The 21,592-nt window shown below is 42.5% G+C and overlaps 1 protein-coding gene across 2 annotated transcripts in view; it reads right to left on the reverse strand.

The window, feature by feature from the left end:
- LOC137301907 (cell migration-inducing and hyaluronan-binding protein-like) overlaps nucleotides 1-21,592 on the reverse strand; it is a 194,917-nt gene that overhangs the window by 56,960 nt on the left and 116,365 nt on the right. For both annotated transcript variants that reach the window (XM_067971627.1, XM_067971626.1), the window contains exons 12-14: nucleotides 15,051-15,220; nucleotides 14,476-14,685; nucleotides 5,906-6,111 (exon numbers count right to left, since the gene is read on the reverse strand). In XM_067971627.1, the coding sequence (XP_067827728.1) occupies nucleotides 5,906-6,111; nucleotides 14,476-14,685; nucleotides 15,051-15,220 (586 nt within the window). The remainder of the gene's footprint in view (nucleotides 1-5,905; nucleotides 6,112-14,475; nucleotides 14,686-15,050; nucleotides 15,221-21,592) is intronic.

Here is a 21,592-nt window from a genome sequence, read left to right on the forward strand (position 1 = left end):
CCCACATCCTAAAAACAATTTTAAAAAAAATTCATTCTTAACAATCAAAGTTCAATTTCTAGCTTTTAAACCCCCCCCCCCCCAGAAATGAGCAAAAATCCACTTATTGCCTATAGTTTGTTCTTTAGTTAATTTTCCAGAAACCTTATCTTGAACTAGATCAATGTCAAGGGGTGGGGAGGAGGTTGGCAATGGTGATATGTAGAGTCCAACATCCTTTCCTATTAAGCCCCAAATTTTTGGGCATTGATACAGGAGAAAAGCAGTGTGCCTATCTCTAGAGGAGAACAGATTTTCTCCTTATAATTTTATAAATTTAATTGGGTTAAATTTTAACTTAAGGGAGCGGGGGGGGGGGGGTGGGGGGGAGGGGAAGATTTCCGGGTGCAATACCTGGAAGGTAAGTGGGCAGATCGTGACCTTAATGAGGCCAACCAATTGCACTTCCAAGTTTTGCGCCTGGCAGCCAGCCTGATTGACAGGCTGGCTGGCTGTCAGGCACGAAGGCCTGCTGCAGCAGATCCCAGCTGGGGATCAGAGGGAGGGAGGGATCATGGGCCGGGGAGAAGATTGGAGTGGGGGGAAGCGGGGAGAAAATCGGGGGTCTGCAAAGAAGATTGGAGGTCGCTAGAGGTCAGGTGAAGAGTCGGAGATAGGTGGAGGTCCACCATTGGGTTGGGGGCGGGGGGGGGGGGGGTGGCGGTTGGCTGATCGCGGGGCTCCTATTGTGCTAGGTGAGCTTGTTGGGCCTGGATGAAGCACTCATGCTCCTCCAGGCCCACAAGCAGTGCAATAAAGGCACTCACCTCATGGATCCGGCCCTTCTCGCCTGCTTTCACCTGACGTGAATCGGAAGTGATGGGAAATCTAGCAGATAAGGTTAAATTAATTTTATTATTCCAATACTCAAGTATGGCAATTAGGTACATTGCCCTTTTAAGTATCGGCCCACCGGCTTTAAGTGGGGGCAGGACTTCCTGGTGTTTGTTCTCCACAGGCAGACAAAACTGCCAGCGTTAAACCCAGAAGCAGATGTATTGGAGCCGGGGTGTGGACCAGCTCTGAAAACAGAGGATTTTTACTCCCACTTGTTCTTGGGGGTTAACATGTACCCCATTACTTCTATATAAAAAGCCTGACAGCCTCTACCCTCGAGTGGCAGTATTGATGAGCAAGCCATGTTTGCCCTCAGTTCTTGCCTCTTCACATAGCGTTGTGTCTGGAGAGAATAGGAGCCTTGAGTAGATCAGCTCCTTAAACTTATCATTCTAGCTACAAAATCATTTGTAACAGGTGTGATTGGAAGAGATAGGAATATTAGCAATATGAATAGGTCATTCAGCCCCTGAGGCCTGCACTGCCATTTAATTAGATCATTGCTGCTTTGCACCTCAACCACCTCGATCAGATCACCTCTCAATCTTCTATAGTCATGCGAATACATGCCAAGTTTATGCAACCTGTCTCATATTTTATGAGGATCATAAGATGATGCAGTGTGATGACTATCAGAATATGGTGTTGTCCCTTCCCCACCATGAGGTCTCTAGACCCTTACAATCTCAAGCCAAGACATAAAATATTTGGCTGGTCTCTGTTCCAGTATGTGGCGACTGAAATAGCCTCTTGCTATAACTGAAAGGGTTTCTGGGTATCCACAATCAACTAAATTGGTGAGCAATAGAAGAACTACCACAATGCTCAAATGGAGAAATCTTCTAATAAACATGGAGGTTTTCCAGATGGATACTTCCCAGTGTATCAATTTTATATGGATGGTTGGGAATCTGTGCCTTATAAAACTAATGTCCTGGGAAGGTTCCATCTGGGCGTTCGCCATGTTTATGAAGAAGTCTTAACCATCTGAACTGAAGAACCATCTGCTGCACAGATCTCACTGCTTCCTCCTGAGAGGTGTTATTAGCCTATTAGTTAAGTAGCTGCTTTTTGGGGAAATGTGTGGCCGTCAATAGTCATTTAAAAGAAAGACAGGCTTGCATTTATATAGCGCCTTTCATGACCTCAGGACGTCCCAAAGTGCTTCACAGCCAATGAAGTATGGTAACTCTTGTAATGCACAGCAAGATCCCACAACAGCAATGAATTAAATGAGCAGGTCATCTATTATTTTTGGGTTGAGGGATAAATATTGGGCAGGACAACGGGGAGAAATCCCCTGCTCTTCTTCCAAATGGTGCCACAGGATCTTTTACAGCTATCTAAGAGGACACACAGGGCCTCGGTTTAACGCCTCATCTGAAAGACAGCACCTCTGACAGTGCAGCACTCCCTCAGTACTGCACTGAAGAGCCAGCCTAGATTTTGTGCTCAAGTTTCTGGAGTCTGACTTGAACGTACAACCTTCTAATTCAGAGGCAAGAGTGCTACCAACTGAACCATGGCTGACACCCTCGTCAATAATTAGCTTCAATAACATAAGGGAATTATATTGCATGAGGAAATGTCCACCAGCTGAAGCCTTAAATATTTTCTGTGGCTCTTTGGATGTCCATCTCAATAGTCTATGGTGCCCAGTCAGTCTTCTCTACCACCAGTTGGATATCTGTTCAAATTTCTTAGGACCATGAAAGCAAGACTCCACAGGCCACATTTTCTAACTCAGTGGAAATGGATTGGAAGTCGCAGGCTGTTTGAGCATGAGTTGGTGGGTGAGACTCTGCCCTTAGAGCACACAATCAGAAAATCTACCCTCTTAGCGTCCTTTTCAGAGTTCCAATGCTGCAGCAGCAAATTTCTCACCTCTCGTGACCTTAAATACAACGGAATATTTTGTGAGGCCCCACATTGCCAGAAGAGTCTCGCATGCAGCAAGCGCCTATCAGAAAATTGTAGATTGCATTTCTCTGATAGGCGCTGGCTGCATGACTGCCCCCACTTTCCTAGAGGTACTCACTCCTGCTGAGATAAGGTTCCTGTGGGAGCTGGTGGCTTTCCAGTAACGCAAGTGGCCATTCTTCAAGCTGAATGGGTATTGGCAGGCTATCCAACCATGGGGAGGCATTGCTCCAGGCTTAATTTCATTCTCATCTACTGTCCATGATGCACTTTCTGGTAGCAGTCACTGGACACCATCCAGCAGTAGGATTCCTACTTAGTTTTTGCCCTCCCTAGTTAGAGCTGCCAAGGTTAATTGTACCCCTACTGTGGCCCTGGCAAAGATCAGCTAACTCAACACAGACCAGTGATTGAATGTGGAACCTTCTTGGTCTACATTTACCCAGTCACCACATCAGGTGGTGTATTTACTCACTGAATCATTGAGGAATACATGCCCTAACCTTGGTGTGTGGAGGTTGACAAATGAAGAATAATTCATCCTTTTCTCTACTATGCAAACATCACAGTATCTGTGGAACTACTTTTCTTTTTAACATACATTTTGTTTAATTAAGGGTTGGCAAATGCAGAATGACTGTTTATAGCAGATATATCTATGCACTCCTGATTTATCCAGCATTTCCAGTGCTTGCTAAAACCATACAAATTGGGTCTACTGTTGTTATTTTGATGGTTCTGAAGTTGGGAACAATTGCAAAGCCACAAGTGGTGACAGAACCTAGAATCTATAAGTCCTTTGCTGACAAGGTTTTGAGAGTGGAAGTACAATACTTCTTGACTGTTCATTAGGCATACAAGGTCAGGACTGAGGACTCGGATCTGGAGCTGAAAGACTGGGTAACCGAAGGAGAGTCACAGAAATTAATTTTAGGATGTGGAATTGGGTTAGCTAGGCTGCTGAAAGTCAGGGAGAGCTGGAAATTAATGTTACCCTATTCAGGGGGAAAACTAATGCAGATGTAGTTGGTATGTCCTGACAAACCAATTATCCTGTCCAGACAAATGCACTACTTTACATCCAAGACATTAATAGTAGCATCTCAAATGAATGAGGCCATAAAAAAGCTAATGGAATACTGGGTTTTATGTCAAGAGGTTTAGAATATAAAAGTATGTAATGGTGAATCTATATAAAACCTCAGTAAAACTACAGTTAGAATATTGTGTGCAGTTTGGGCTCCACACTATAGGAAGGATTTTGAGGCAATAGAGTGGGTACAGTGCAGATTCATTAGAATGCTGCCTGGTATGAGGAAAACTTTGAACTGTTTTAATTTGAACAGAGAAGATTAAGGGGTAATTTGATAGAGAAGTCTAAAATTATGTAGGGGTGGGAAAACAAGAGAGAGTCTAACCACCTCCCTTTGACATTCAACGGCATTACCATCGCCAAATTCCCCACCATCAACATCCTGGGGGGGTCACCATTGACCAGAAACTTAACTGGACCAGCCACATAAATACTGTGGCTACAAGAGCAGGTCAAAGGCTGGGTATTCTGTGGCATGTGACTCACCTCCTGACACCCCAAAGCCTTTCCACCATCTACAAGGCACAATTCAGGAGTGTGATGGAATACTCTCCACTTGCTTGGAGGAATGCAGCTCCAACAACACTCAAGAAGCTCAACACCATCCAGGACAAAGCAACCAGCTTGATTAGCACCCCATCCACCACCCTAAACATTCATTCCCTTCACCACCGGCGCACAGTGGCTGCAGTGTGTACCATCTACAGGATGCACTACAGCAACTCGCCAAGGCTTCTTCGACAGCACCTCCCAAATCCGTGACCTCTATCACCTAGAAGGACAAGAGCAGCAGGCACATGGGAACAACACCACCTGTACGTTCCCCTCCAAGTCACACAACATCCTGACTTCGAAATATATTGTCGTTCCTTCATCGTTGCTGGGTCAAAATCCTGGAACTCCCTTCCTAACAGCATTGTGGAAGAACCTTCACCACACGGACTGCAGCGATTCAAGAAGGTGGCTCACCACCACCTTCTCAAGGGCAATTAGGGATGGGTAATAATTACTGGCCTTGGCAGCAACACCCACATCCCATGAGAAAAAACAGACTGTTTCCAGTGATTGAAGGGTCTAGTATGAGGGGATATAGATATAAGATTAAAAGTAAGGGATTTAGGACAGGGAGCAGGAAATACATCTTTTGCATTAAGAGCTGTGAGGCTGTGGAATGCACTACCAGAGTTAGTGATTGAAGCAGATACCATATCAACATTTAAGAATAGATTAGATAGGTGGTTGAAGGAAAGAGGGATAAAAGGATATGGGAACAGAGCGGGTACATGTGATTAGGATACTGTTCGTGTGTAGGATAAACACCAATACAGACTGGTTGGACCAAATGGTTTGTCTGATTGGATTAACTACGACCGCTAAGTGGTGCCCACCATTCATTGGTGCTTCTCTGGGTGGAAAACAAACGCAATGTAGTAATAATGTGGGCAAAATCAGAGAATTGTCTTTTACAGAAGTACAAAACGGTTTAACTTTAAGACAGAGACTTGAACATTATTTAAACCCAAATTCAATCTTTTTTTATCAAGGCTCTCATTTTTGCTTCCCCTCCCCAAAGTATTCGCCACTAATCCCCTCCATGCACAAGGGCTTTTATGATTTATTGATGCTCTGAGACACTTACACTAATCCAACTCGATCATTAAGAAACAACTGTTATTTAGCAATGCCATATTATTATTATCCTTTATGTAACAGTGATCAACATCTTCAATTCATCAAAAAAACTGGTATCTAAAATTAAAATAAATACTAAACTCATATTTCTTGCAATAGATATTCCATAGAGTGGGGAAAAGTGAAGTAGGATTTAACCAAAATATTGATTATTTTTGTGGAATATTACAGAAGGTAAATACTTTCAATATTAATTATTCTGCTCCCCTCCATACTGGAATCAGCCTGTAAGTGCAACTTCACACTGGCTGTTCAGGATCGTGCAATTCCCCCCAGTCCCTATTACGCCCCCAAGAAATATCTGGAAACTGCCAAATGACTTACTTGCAGTCCTGTCTGGGTTTTGGGATGTAGCCTGGGTACACCCCATCTGTTATGACCCTGCACATTTTGCTGTTACGATCTGATGGTAGCAGGGTCCCTGCCTTAACTAACAGTCCGAGGCAGTGATCAAATGTGTTTCGTTCCTCAGGCCCGTCTTCAGTGAAGAAACAATGCCCCAGAGTCTTGTAGCCAATGACGTCTTTCACCTAAAAAGAGAAATTAAATCGTTTGAACTTTATTTAAGTGGTGGCAGACACAATCATCCCTGCTCCTGCCTCCCTCAACTTTCTCACCACTTTCCCAATGCCGGTATCATCATTCCTGAAGCAACCGAACAGATCAATACTTAGAGGTTTAATTTCCTGGGGTAGATCAGTGGTTAAAGTGTTAATGGGAAATTTCTGTCTTAACACAGTTGTTAAGGTGTTTAAGATAAATAGCACACAAAGAACTTTTATACAAATGTGTTAACCACCACGATGCCAGCCTGAACCCCCAAAGCAAATTTGGGCTAAAAACTTCATCTTTTAATAATTTAACAGAGCAATTTTGAAATGACAGCTGCATGTTATTTGCATGGGAGTTCTCACTGTGTTCTGGCCAATATTCATCCCTCAATCAGCACCTGGAGCTTGCTGTGTGCAAACTAGTTGTTGCATTTTCTTACATTACGATAGTGACTACACTTGATTGGCCATGAAGCACTTTGGAACATCCAAGAAATGTGAAATTCACTGTAGAAATGCAAGTTCTTTCTTGCTTTCTTATGTGGTCTCCATTAACTGCTAACCCACTAGCTTTAGTGGGAGTGAACTGGCCAATGAAGGCTTACTTGCAGTTACACCTTTTTCATGTGTGTTAAGCATGTAAATTGCCATTTAATTGGTATGAGTATTCATTCAGCTTTGAAGTGAACAAATCCTGATGGGAATCACCGAGCAAAGAATCGGCAAGTTGAGGTTCACCGAAAAGGTTCTGAATCCTCACAGATAATGGAGGTAAAATTGATCTTTGCCAGTAATGCGAAATGTTCTCAACAATGTTCTGCGAGAAACAATGGTGGAAGCAGAATCCATTTGAGCTTTTAAATGGGAAATGGATAAATATTTGAAAAGAAAAATTTCAAAGGATATGGGGAAATGGATTATGGGGATAACTCTTTTTGGAGAGCCAGCACAGGAGCGATGGGCTGAATGGCCTCCTTCTGTGCAGTAAAATTTATGGGATAGAATGTCCCTGAGCGTTCTCCAACTCATCTGAAGATACAATTGGAAAAACCCCAGTGGAACTCTACCCTTATGAGTCTATTATTCTCTTGTCTTTGTATTTATATAAAATTGTGAGTATATGAAGACTCTGATTGTAACATGTGGTACCGAGCGTAGAATATCTTTAACATGTTATACACTAGGTGATCTGTCAACATCCCTATCTTCCTGAGGACCACTGAAGTCAATGGAAAAGAAGATCAGGCACTGTGTAAAGCAGGCTGCCGATTCACTAGGAGCCCTTTTCACGTTACTGGCGAAGATCAATTTCACCTCCGGTGTGTTTGAGATTTGTGCTGCACTTCTCAGTCCAGGAGGTCATGAAAGAAACATTGAGGACTTGTAGGAAATTGGTGATCAGGTGAACTCCGGAACTACTGCCAGTGGCACCTGGGAAGAAGTCCGCACAAAATTCCACCAGTGAAAATGATGGCCAAGAAAACGGAAGGTAATTCCCCTTCCTTAATAAGGGCATCCGTGGAAGATGAAGTATTAAAGTGACAGTGGCTTCAATTAAATATATTGTGTAGATATCAAAGTGCAGCTGAAAGAGCAACAAAGCCTGATATGGACATGAAGAGCATATTTGGTAGGTGAAGTATAAAGTTTTGAAATGTTTAATTTTTCACTGTTAAGAAGTGAAATGCTGACAAATACAAATCGGTGATCGTACTAGCTGGCAAATCACCTTGTCTTGTTAGTTTACACTGCCCTTATGTCTTGAGGGCAAACTAGAAGGCTCAACAGGGCGAGGAGAGGAACAGGAGGTGGGCAGTGTTATGAAAAGAACTACACATGAATATAAGATGGCGCAGTATGTGGGCATAAAGGCACCGAGAGGCAGTGGTTCTCAGAAGGATGGGGATGTTGACAGATCACCTGGTGTATAACATGTTAAAGATATTCTACGCTTGGTACCACATGTTACAGTCAGAGTCTTCATACACTCAATTGTACGTAAGTACAAAGACAGTAGTAAGGGAATAATAGAATTATATGGGTTGAATTTCCGCAGGGGTTCTTCCTAATTGTCCATCATAGCTTCGGACGAATGAAAGAGCCTCTCAGGGAAATTGTTTCCCATAGATTTTACTGCACAGGAGAAGGCCATTCGGCCCATCATGGCTGTGCTGGTTCTTCTAAAAGAGCTATCCGCATAATCCCTTTCCCCATGCCGTTTCAAAGTTTCTCTTTTTCAAATATTTATCCATTTCCCTTTTAAAAGCTCTAGCACTGTTTCTAGTAGAGCATTTCATGTCCTAAGAACTCTCAGCATTAAAAAATTCTCCAACCTCTCGCTTTGTTATTAAATTTAAGAAAGCTTAGGAGATAAGTGGATTTCACTTTGAGATAAAATTGCCGGGTGAAGGGAAGATAGCAGAGCAATCGTTCAAAACTGAACACCTGTCAGAGTAAACATATTTTCTGGCAGTACTTAATTATTTTTTAATGTGAATTCATATGTTATTAGATTAAGATTAATGAAAAATGTACACAAGCTCCCATAGCAGCTAAATGAGCCTTTGGATGGTTAAAAGGTGTAATTTTCCAGTCTTGCTGTTAAAATTGTCTTTAGTTTTTAATAAATTCATTGAGTAAGCAGCAAACTCTTTTCTTCACGAACCAAAGCATATAATTCAGGATTCTGTGCAGCGACAAACAGTATTCGAGGAGCATGCCCTGTGGCTGTCACTAATTATTAAATAATTCACAATGTTTAAGACCATTTGTGCTGGTCCTGGTTCTCATCCACAGATCCTGGTTACAGTAATATGATAAAGGGAACATTCTAATGGCACATCATCACACTGGTCACAGTGCAAACCTAAAGACGTCAATTGCAGCTTTAATTCCATGCAGCAGCCACGATCTAAAAAATAATTTTAGTTTTTTTGTCATTTCACCAAGTCACAGACACAACCTTCATCTTGTGTCTGTGTGTCACTGACGCAACATCAATCAAGAAAACCCCATGAATTTTCACCTTCTCTCCTCTCTGGGTCAGAAGGTTGTGGGTTCAAGTCCCACTCCAGAGACTTGAGCACATAATCTAGGCTGACACTCCAATGCCGTACTGAGGGAGTGCTGCACTGTCGGAGGTGCCGTCTTTTGTATGAGATATTAAACCAAAGCCCCGTCTGCCCTCTCAGGTGAGCATAAAAGATCTTACGTCACTATTCAAAGAAAAGCAGCGGAGATCTCTCTGTGTCCTAGCCAACATTTATCCCTCAACCAATACCTAAAACAGATTATCTGGTCATTTATTTCATTGCTGTTTGTGGGAGCTTGCTGTGCACAAATTGGCTGCTGCATTTCCTACATTACAACAGTGACTACACTTCAAAAAGTACTTAATTGTCTGTGAAGCACTTTAAGACGTTCTGAGATTGTGAAAGGTGCTATGTAAATGCAAGTTCCTTATTTCCTTTTTAGGGAATCTAACCATTCCTTTCTAGACATGTCAGGCATTTCGATTTGGCCATTTAGACCTCTCCCCACAAAGAGTACTTGAGTACTTAAAGTACCAGATTATCAGCTAAACATCACAACCATCCTCTAGAAACTACTTAACATCACAGGAAATACACTAGTGTTTAATAAATTATCTAGTTTTGAAAATATATATAGTTATGTTTTAAACTAAATGCTTAGCACCAAGCAGTAGTAAGCAGAATTCAATCACACAATAAGGAGCATTTAATCATGCATGAGTGACATATCAGGTCTCCCACATTCATTCTCCAGTTCCTTATTATGTTGCTCAATGTATGTGTTTGCCAGTGGTTTCGGATTAATTAAAATTTAACAACCATTTTTAATTAGACATCAGTAATATAAGGTTCAATAATTTTACACCAATTTAATATGCGTTTTCCAAAATATTAGTCAATCAAAGCCAATTAAAGTTGGGGTGAGAGTAGGGTGGCGGGATTAGTTTTGGATTTCTCTCGCAGAGTTGGCTTGGGCATGAAGGGCTGAACGGCCTCATTCTGTGCTGTAAACTTCTATCGTTCCAAGTTATTAAAGTCATATTATGCTGTTACAAACAATGGTACTATTTTGTCAGTGAATGATATGATTTTACTGGCACCGAATTTAAAGTTAAAGTTTGTCATTCTTTACCTTTCCCTTCCAAGACCGCAAATCTTCAGAGAAAAGGATAAGTAAAGTGAGACTGCAGACTCTACTGCTGAACACACTGATTGCTGATGTAAAAATAATGTAACTTTAAAGGGGTATGGATGAAGCCAGATTGGCCAGGAGCCCATGTGACAGATTTTACCCCATCTGATTGCATCAACAGCAACAGGTTGAGAACTGATAAAATTGACTCAATGCTCAATTTAGTAATTACCATTAAACTCACAATGACAATAAAGGGATCTATTTTCTCCATCATAGAAACACTGGATGTTCATAATATTATGGTTAAAATATTTTAATATAAAGATAATTGAAGAATTTCTTAAGGTTTTCTTGAGCCATAGAAGGTTAGACAGGCCCACAAGACAGTGCTCTAGCTTGTCACCAAGTTTACTTTTCTTTATAGCTTCTAATATCATGCATTGTAAGCCAAGAAGCTTTTGAAAAATGAATGTAATGCAATGTACTGTATCTGTAACCTGTAACGACTGTAATGCAATGAGGCACCCTAGGGTGCCATAATCGGTATGTACAGTGTATGGTGCGTAACTGTATTAATTGTACTGGGACTGTTGAATTGTACTGTATGTACCGTTGCAAATTGTATGACCTATATTGTATTGTCTGAGGCATGATTTGAATTGCATTGTATGTACCTTTACAAATTTTATGAATAAAGTTTATTTTGAAATATATAAAAAAAGCTTTTGAATAAACTAAATTAGCACTACTGATATTTAAGTGTTAAAGTGTGACAGCAGCAAAGGAAACACTAGGAGTCCGTATGTTTGACAGAACACAAACACCATCTGCTGTGAATCAGCAGATGGCATCAACCACTGGATTAACATTAGCTCATACATAATACTACGTCCAGTCATAAAGCCATCAGGTTCATTTAATTTTTTAAGATGATTTTATTCAGGGACATAAGATTAGTCAAGGCAGAAAAAGGCCATTTGGCCCCATGCACCTCATGTGCCTCTTGTTCTCTAACACTCCCACCACAGCATCCCTCAAAAACAGGCGTTCTTTTTATATTCTTACCAACTAAGGAAGTATCTGTCTAACTCACACTGAAAATTTCAGAGAGATTAATTCCGAAGATTGTTGAAAGCTCCCTGCCTGTATAAACGCCTCAGATTTGAAAAAGGAACAGGCAGATAAAACACTAACCAGAATCAGGCAAAATTTACACAACTGTCTGTTCAAAACTGAGTTATAAACATACCTGAACCAATCACACTGCACGTTTGTGTTTAATTTGTGTGACTTGACTCATCCTTGAAGCAAACTGCTTGGCAACAACCACAATATTGTATTGAGCCAGGAGGGCTTAATGATGTCTGTGAGTACAGTTGGTTTTTTACTCTCTGTATTCTGATTAAATTCTGATCTGATTAAAACTAGACATCAATGCTTCTTGACTCAGTGGAATCATGATATCATTCCCCAACTTCGAGTGGTTAGCACAGAGGCTTCCTGGCAGATATCTGAACCCCAAGAGTGGGAAGCGCACTAGTTTAGTGGCGGGTAAATGGGAGCGCAGCAAACTGGACACGCTGACCACCAAGCTCGGTTTTCTAATCAAGCAAGACTTGGCGCGGAGGATGGAATCTTGTGATTTCGGAGCTTAATCCGAAATCAATCTATAACCTAGTAATGAAACCTAAAGAATAGAATGTTATACCTATGTAAGTAACCAAATTAATGTTATTTTTAAACATCCATTTAGGATTTAGGGGAAACTCTAAATACAGATATGTGTCAGAAAGAGCAGGATGCTTTTATCTAAATACCAGATTATTGCCTAAGGAGATTCTGTGGATAAATAAAAAAGAAAAACTTGCACTTATAGCGCTTTTCACGACCACAGGATGTCCCAAAGCACCTTACAGTCAATGAAGCACTTCTGAAGTGTAGTCACTGTTGTAATGTAGGAAACGCGGCAGCCAATTTGTGCACAGCAAGGTCCCACAAAGAGAAATGAGATAATGACCAGATAATATGTTTTAGTGATGTTGGTTGAGGGATAAATAATGGCCAGGACATCTGGGAGACCTCCCCTGCCTATCTTCGAATAGTACCATGGGAGCTTTTACGTCGACCCGAGAGGGCAATGGGGCCTTGGGTTAACATCCCATCTGAAAGATGGCATCGCCATTAGTGCAGCACTCCCTCAGTACTAGACTGCAGTGTCAGCCTGAATTATATGTTCAAGTCTCTGGATAAAATAGCAAAGTTTTCAAAGGTTAAGGAGAGATTATCCAAAACCTTCACTCAACTGGCACTAAATGAATACTTCACATCCATCTTCACTAGAGAAGAGGATGCTGCCATTGTAGCAGTAAAGGAGGAGTTAGTAGCTTTATTGGATAGGATAAAAAGGTAAAGAGGAGGTGCTTAAAAGATTGGCAGAGCTCAAAGTAGAAAAGTCACCCGGTCCGGATGGGATGCATCCTAGGTTACTGAGGGAAGTAAGGGTGGAAATTGCAGAGGCTCTGGTCACAATTGTCCAATCCTCCTTAGATATGGAGACGGTGTCGGAGGACTGGAGAATTGCAAATGTTACACCCTTGTTCAAAAAAGGGGAGAGGGATAAACCCAGCAATTATAGGCCAGTCAGCCCAATGTCAGTGGTGGGGAAACTTTTAGAGACAATAATCCGGCACAAAATTAATTGGCACTTGGAAAAGTATGAGCCAATAAATGAAAGTCAGCACGAATTTGTTAAAGGAAAATAGCGTTTGACCAACTTGATTGAGTTCTTTGATGAAGTAACGGAGAGGGTTGATGAGGGTAGTGCAGCTATTGTGTATATGGACTTTCAGAAGGCATGTGATAAAGTATCACATAATAGACTAGTTAACAAAATTAAACCCCATGGGATTAAAGGGACAGTGGCCACGTGGATACAAAATTGGCTAGGGGACGGAAAGCAGAGAGTAATGGTGAACGGTTGTTTTTCAGACTGGAGGGAAATATACAGTGGTGTTCCCCCAGGGGTCAGTATTAGGACCACTGCTCTTTTTGATATATACTAATGACCTGGACTTGGATATAGAGGGTATCATTTCAAAGTTTGCAGATGACATGAAACTTCAAAATGTAGTAAACAATGTGGAGGATAGTAACAGCCTTCAGGAGGACACAGACAGACTGGTGAAATGGACAGACACAGATGAAATTTAATGCAGAGAAGTATGAAGTGATGAATTTTAGTAGGAAGAATGAGGAGAGGCAGTATAAACTAAATGGTACAATTTTAAAAGGGTGCAGGAACAAAGAGACCTGGGGGTGCACATACACAAATTTTTGACAGTAGCGGGACAAGTTGAGAAGGCTGTTAAAAAAGCACATGGGATCCTTGGCTTTATTAATAGAGGCATAGAGTACAAAAGCAAGGAAGTTATGCTAAACCTTTATAAAACACTGGTTAGGCCTCAGCTGGATTACTGTGTTCAATTCTGGACACCACACTTTAGGAAGAATATCAAGGCCTTAGAGAGGGTGCATAAGAGATTTACTAGAATGGTACGAGGGATGAGGGACTTCAGTTATGTGGAGAGACTGGAGAAGCTGGGGTTGTTCTCCTTAGAACAGAGAAGGTTAAGGGGAGATTTCATAGAGGTGTTCAAAATCATGAACGTTTTTGATAAAGTAAATAAGGAGAAACTGTTTCCAGTGGCAGGAGGGTCAGTAACCAGAGGACAGATTTAAGGTGATCGTCAAAAGAGCCAGAGGCGGCATGAGGAAACATTTTCTTTACTCAGCGGGTTGGAATGATCAGCGGGTTGGAATGATCAGCGGGTTGGAATGATCAGCGGGTTGGAATGATCAGCCTGAAAGGGTGGTGAAATTCAATAGTAACTTTCAAAAGGGAATTGGATAAATACTTGAAGGGAAAAAAATTACAGGGCTATGAGGAAAGAGCAGGGGAATGGGATTAATTGGATAGCTCTTCCAAAGAGCCGGCAAAGGCACGATGGGCTGAATGGCCTCCTCCTGTGCTGTACCTATGATACTATGAACATTGGTTAATTCAAAGAATTCAAAATTACTATTTTATAGAAAATGACCAATTTATTCTGTACCAGAAAGGCAGGTGGAACATTTTTACTTGCAATTGTTTTTCCCCTCAACAGAACCATCACTCACCAGTAGTCCATTGGAACCATGAATGGTCACACACCGAGAGAAAGATTCATGAATGGAAACTCCCTTCACATACGTTGGAGAACTGTAGCCACCCTTCTCATCCACATCTCCAGTCATGTGAAAATGAATAGGATAATGGCCCATTGACTGCTGTCCCATGTGTTTCAGCTCAACACCTTCAATGTGAGCTGCTTTGAAACCCACTCCCATCTGGAGAATACAAGGACAACATTTAAGCATAAATTTGTCACATTCTGTAAAGTAATTCCAAGATCCTGAATTATACTGTGGAATACGAGTAGAGGAAGGCTTAATGGGTTTGTCTGAAATGCCTCTCCGTCTCTTTAGCAGAGAGATTTGCCCATTTATTTTAAACGAAATCCACTGAATTTTACAAGAATTGTACACATCCTGCATTAGGTATTTGCACCCTGGTCAGTTTCAGTGTAACTTCAGGGTCCAGGTTTCTAAAAATTAATTCTGCTAAAAAATGAAGATTTCACAATGTTTTTTAGTTGAGTATTTCAATCAATGTCAGGAATCCAATAATTCTATGTTGTTGAATATTAGCCTACCTTAATGTGCCCTCCAACTGTGTCAAAATCAAAAAACTTGCAAGCATTATTGCCATAGCACTCGTCCTCCATTTCTCCCATAATTACTATATTCCTGGACAGTACTCCCACTTCAGCTCGCATGTCAATGCCATCTACCTCCTTTCCCATATGCAGGTACTTTGCTTTTCCTAAAAGATTAAAGGACATGGTCAGTACCAGGTGGCAGCACAGAGGAGTCATTGTTAATTCAGACACAAACAATATAGAAAATTTGTCCCATTAAGCATGGTCAACTTGGCCTGATGGATGGATGGGGGCATTGCATACTGGACGTTCTGGCAGATGTCCTCTTCTTGGAGATGGCCTGCTGGCCTTTCTTTAATCATAGAATCATACAGTACAGATGGAGGCCATTCGGCCCCTTGTGCTTGTCCTGGAATTCATCAATGGAAGACACAGTCTAATTTTAGCTGTTACACACAAGCAGGGGTATCTGTGGTAAACCACAACTCCTGTGCCTTCTATAAACTGCTTTCAAAGCTATCAGCTCATATTCTCAGTAACCATGCCATCACCATTAATAATGGAGGGTTGAGTAAAGTAACTCTGTGCTCAGCATGTTACGTTGGCAACAGAGCCAAACCAGACCCCATCTTGTCCATAGTGCACTGTTCAAGTGAAGATAAAAGGAAGAGCCCCAACATACACGTGCACATACACACTCGCATGCACACAAACATACGCGCACGCACAGACACATACACACACATGCACATTTGTAGATTAGTACCCAAAACATCCAATGGTTGGAATGTCAAAAATCTAAAATAAACCAGTTAATTCAACAGAGACAACGTTATGATCTGGGCAGTAATCTGGTGGAGCGTTATCACCTGCCCTTTATTGCTGATTTTTATTCTATTGTTTTAAGTCCTCCACCCTTGAAGGTTCTGCTACAGGCCCATGATAGCAACAACAGGCGGGCGGCAGGTGGACCTAACATGAGACCCAAGGCATTGAGAGACTTGGACCTCATTTGCATGAATCCGGAGAGCTGCACACGCCAAACCAGTGCTTCGATGGAGCTCACCAGCTGGGGTTGGTGGGACGGCAAGAAATTACCTGGCTCCCACGTAGTGCCAGACAACAACATGGGGAGGGGGGAGGGCAGGGGTGGGGGGTGGGAGGAGTGGTGGGAAAGAGGAGGGGTGGCACTCCCTGGGGAGGCCAGACACAGGCAAGCAGAGGCCTAGAGAGTTCCTGTGGGCCCAACAGAGCATTTCTGCCCCTCCTGGCCCCCACAAAAATAAAAGATGAAAGTGGTTTTTAAGAGTGGCCTCCAGCAGTCCCTTTAAGGGCCAATCGTTCGGCCGCTCAAAGCTAGTGCAAATCAGCGCAGGAAGTGCAGCGCACGCTCTGCCCATTGTTCCCTCAAAATTGCAATCAGAGTCCAATGTACATCATAATACTCTGTTTTGCATATTAAAAGTGGTCTCCCACCTGAGACAGGTAGGCACTCCGGCCGCCCATCTAAAGACCTCTACCAAAATTGGCAGTAAGTGACCCAAGACACCTTCAGGCCGCTACCTCCCTGCTTACACCAGGTGAATTCAGTTATAATTGCCCCCTGGTCTGTATCGGGACAGCTGATCGTAAAGCAGGGTGGTGGTTTACAATTTACCTCAGCACCCTTTGGCTAGAGAAGGATTGGATTCCTGCTTTTCACCAGTATCTGATGACACCTGCCAGAAAGTGCATGTGTAAGAGTTCTGCGACAGCACCTCACAAACCACGGCCTCCACCACCTAGAAGGACAAGGCAGCAGGCGCATGAGAACACTATCATCTCCAAGTTGTCCTCCAAGTCACACACCATCCCGACTTGGACGTATATCACCATTTCTTCTTCGTCGCTGGGTCAAAACCCTAGACCTTCCTACCTAGCAGCATTGTGGGAGCACCTTCACCACATGGACTGATGTGGTTCAAGAAAGCGGCCCATGACCACCTTCTTAAGGGCAATTAGGGATGGGCAATAAATGCTGGCCTTGCCAGCGATGCCCACATTCTGAGAATTAATTTTAAAAAAAGGTGAGAACAGGATCAGTCTCAGCCTTGATGCCCTCCACAGTTGAACAGCCTGGTGACATTCGGTGTCTAGGCTCATACATGAAAAGTGATCACTTGGGCAAGTTACTGGATGGCTGTCAATACAATCACCCTCAGGAGAGGGAAAAAAGGGGGGAGGTGAAGGTAAAATAAAAATTCCTTTCACCAACTCCAAGGTATTCAGAAAAAAATAATGAATATAATATGGCAGTGGTTGCAAGACAGTAATTTACTGATCATATAATATCAACGGGGTCCCTCAATGGGATTACTGCCCCGTAATTACTCAGATATTCATTATTCCCTTTGTGGCAATGTGAACAAAACAGATAACACATGGTTAACAGCTAAAAATCCTTAGCGAAGTTGTTTATTTTTTTTGCCCAGTTTTGATGATTTGGGTTGATCTTGAAAACAAACTATTTTCAACTTCATTGGAGATTAACAGATTAAGGTGGAAGAAAATAACAAACATATGCAAATAGTTTGAAGTTTCCCAAGAGCCACTTTTCCATTGTTTTCAATGGAGCTTCTTTGCCAGATGTCAGAAAAAATAATTTCAGCAATATAGTTTGGAAAATAAAAACATACACAAAATATTAGGTAATGTGGTCATCCATAGGCTATATTAAGAAATGTAAAAAGTTAGCAGCTTCTCTAGTTATGGGTTCAATTACCATTTCCATCTGAAATCTACCATCTCAGCAAAGCTTCCAACATGGTGAAGAAACTTAAGTAGTTCATTCTCAAGTTGTAGGGCCGAGCACAAGCTAACACAATGATACCTGGAACCCTTTAACCGATCATCTGAAGGGGAAAGGAGGTAATTTTAACTCTTGGCGATGGTGTAAAATGAGCGATATTGAATTGGCCGCCCATTGTACCCGATTTTCTCTTCCAATCACTTCAAATGGTGTCAATGTGGTCTATAGTAGGCGGCCAATTTGATTTTGTCCATTTTACATCATCGCCAAGAGTTACAATTACCCTCAAAGTTTGAGAAAGGAGAAAGGAACAAACCCAGAGCATGTCACGCTACACGTTACCCCACCAGCGAACAAATGTTATCTGTTTTTAATATAATGGGTCATTTGCTGGCTCTCTCTGCCTTCCGGATGTTTCTGCCTCTCTCTGTGTTTTTTTTTCTCTGTTTTTTTTCCCTGTTTGTTTTTTTGTTGAATGTGTATTCGGAGGTTCTGCAGGTAACACCTCTCTGTCTGAACACGGTGATTGCCTTGGCAACGGGCAGTTGCAGGGGCAGTCTGTAAACACCATGTATTATTGTTCAATATGTATAAATGCGTAGGCTTCAAGGAGATCTTGAAACATTTGCCTGAGGAAGGAGAAAATCTCCGAAAGCTTGTGAATTTAAAATAAAATTGCTGGACTATAACTTGGTGTTGTAAAATTGTTTACAAAAGGAAAAAAAAGGAAACAGGTGACAAAGACCAAATCTCATCTCAGATGTATTTATCATTTCCTACATTTGGTTAGTCTGGTTTGGATGATTTGTACTTGAAGACATTTTGCAAATGTGTGCAGGAGTTTAAGAGTCTCAAAAACTGAATAGAGCTCTGAGTTGTGTTTATTGTGTACATTGTTCTAATAGTTCAACAGTTTGATCCCAAGAAGGGAGGCATTTTCCAAGTTCTCAGGGAATGTTAACAGAATGTGCTATTGTGTGCCAAATGTTAACAATTTAGAATTTCAAGACTTGGCCAGCGATGGATGAAGTACAAGTGGCTGGAAATATTTGGCAACTGTACATTTCTCGGAGTAGAAATCTGCCATGTTAGATTATGGACTAATTAGGCAACAATGAAAGGTATGTAGTTATTGGGGATTTAACGCACTGGGGATCACTAGCAGGAGGTGAAGAAAAGTATCAAAGTGGATTCTGATGTGCTAAAATGTAAATAACTATTCACAGTTAATTCCTGCACGGCTGAGAGAGTCGGAGCGGAATTTTCCAGAGTATTTTTCCCCTTATTGGCCCTGGGGTTTTCTTTGCTTTTTGCCTCTCCCTGGAGATTACATGGCTGCAGGGGGGAGGCGAGGTGGTGGGAGCGAATGTCTAGTCATGATGCTCCGGCCATCATGGTGTGGGGCAGACTTGATGGACCAGCTGGTCTTTTTCTGCCCATCAATTTTGTATGTTCGTAAGTATTACAGACATAGGTGTTACCGTTGTACAACTTTTAATATGATCGGATTTATCACTCAAACAGCATTTTCAGAGTTACAGGGCTAGAAATTCGGCCGTGTAGTGCCCGTTTTTCAGGCGCATCGGGGTCACCTGATGTCCCAAAATGGCATCCAGAATGAGCGCGCCAGATGCCACCTTGGTAAAAGGGTTCACGCAGGCGCAGATAACGAATGCCGACAGCATGTAAAGTAGGGAGAATATGTGTTAGATCAGCGTGCATGTCTTAGATGGCCTGGAGGACCGCCCCCACCAGCACAATTTAAAGGGGCTATGCAACATTTACAGGTTAGTTGATGGATTATTGCTTTTGGCTGCTGATGCATTTGTACCTGTTTTTGGAGGTCTCCTATACTTGAATACTAGGACAAGGGGACATAGCCTAACATTTAGAGCCAGAACTTGCAGGAGTGAAGTTAGGAAACGCTTCTACATGCAAAGGGTGGGAGAAGTCTGGAATGCTCTTCTGCGAACAGCAGTTGATGCTAGCTCAATTGTTAATTTTAAATCTGAGATTGATAGATTTCTGTGAACCAAGGGCATTACGGAATAAGGGGCTACGGCGGGTAGATGGAGTTAGGCCACAGATCAACCATGATCTCAATGAATGGGGGAACAGGCTCGAGGGGCTAAATGCCACTGCCATTTGCTGCCTCCTGTTATGCACCACCTTCTCCTGCAAGAAAACGGGACGTGTGTCGGTGAGTGTCCTGCAGGATGTCTGGGTGATGTGCCTATCATGGTTGAATAGCTGCCAGTGTGTGTGACCTGTGAGTTATGGGTTTGCGGCTTGCAACAGTGGTAATGTGTGAGTCTGAGAAGAAGCATCTGATTGGAAGAGTTGAGTGCTGATTGAAAGAGTTTGTTGGTATGTGGGTGATGGGGGGGCGGTTGTAGTGCGTGGAGCAGTGGATGCGGCTAGTGGTGCAGTTGGTAGAAGATGCCACTTGACAGTTGACCTCATTCACCTTGACCATTTGTGTCAAAGCATTGAACTTCTTCCTGCACTGCATCTGTATTCGTGGTGCTATGCGTCTGCCATTGACTTTGTCCCCTACTGCCTCCCATTGGCTCTTGAGCATATGTCTGGAGGGCCTCTTGCCCCGCTGCGGATATAGGATACCCCTCCTTCTGTCCACTTCTTGCACTAAGCCCTCTAGCGCATCAGCAGAGAACCTTGGTGCACACTCTCTCGCAGGCCTGGTACAAACTCAGATTGATAAGGTCTGGAGTGCAGATTGGAGGATGTGGGATTTAGTAGTGCGCAACCTTTATTCAATGTTTTAACATAACTCAACAGTTTGTAAACATAGAGATGGGACTTGCATCTGTGTTTTACATGTGTGATGTCTGATCTCCATTCAGACTCCGAGCAGATACTTATCTTAATTTTTGCAAAGAAGAGGTTAAGCCTGCCTTCAGCGGTGCCAGCACATCACGTGATATTTGGGCCTCCCCTTGCTGGTGAGAAGTGTGAAGCTGGTGAGAACATCGCAGCCAGGCCTGATTGCTGCGCTACAATCAGGTAACTGAGGAGGCAGCACAAATGTCTTGTGCTGCCTGCATTGGAACCATTGGGCGCCAATTAATCGCGCATCACGATGCCCACACCCGGATTCAGGGGTTAACCAACTTAACCCCCAGAGTCTACAGCAAAGAAATAGGCCATTCGGCCCAACTGGTCTATGCCGATGTTTATGCTCCACACAAGCCTCCTCCCACCCTACTTCATCTAAGCCTATCAGCATATCCTTATATTCCTTTCTCCCTCATGTGCTAATCTAGCTTCCCCTTAAATGCATCTATGTTATTTGCCTCAACTACTCCTTGTGGTAGAAGAATGGGGGTAAAAAAGAATAAAGTATAGGGGGAAGAGAGGCTGAAATTAATGAGGAGAGAGAGAGAGAGAGAGAGAGAGACAAAAGTGAAAAGGAGAAAGAAAGGAAGGGACAGAAGTGAAAAAAGTATAATAGCATGGCCCAATAATTCCCAAAAGTGCAAAATAGATTGGGAGTTTGAGTAGACCGGTCCACTCACAACTGGTTCCAAAAGCACACAGAGTCGGATACCCCTGGCCTAAATTACACAGTCAATGGGCTCAACCCCCCAGCAATAAATTTGTGTCTTTCCCACGTGGAAATAATATGGTGGAGTGGATAACATGAAAATCGAGAGATGATCCAGTCCGCCAGATCACGGCCCATGCGTTGAAGACAAAAGTTTACTCCCCAATGTTCTGACCTACAGGT

The sequence above is a fragment of the Heptranchias perlo genome, chromosome 34 (genome assembly GCF_035084215.1).
Source record: "Heptranchias perlo isolate sHepPer1 chromosome 34, sHepPer1.hap1, whole genome shotgun sequence".
Taxonomy (NCBI): Eukaryota; Metazoa; Chordata; class Chondrichthyes; order Hexanchiformes; family Hexanchidae; genus Heptranchias; species Heptranchias perlo.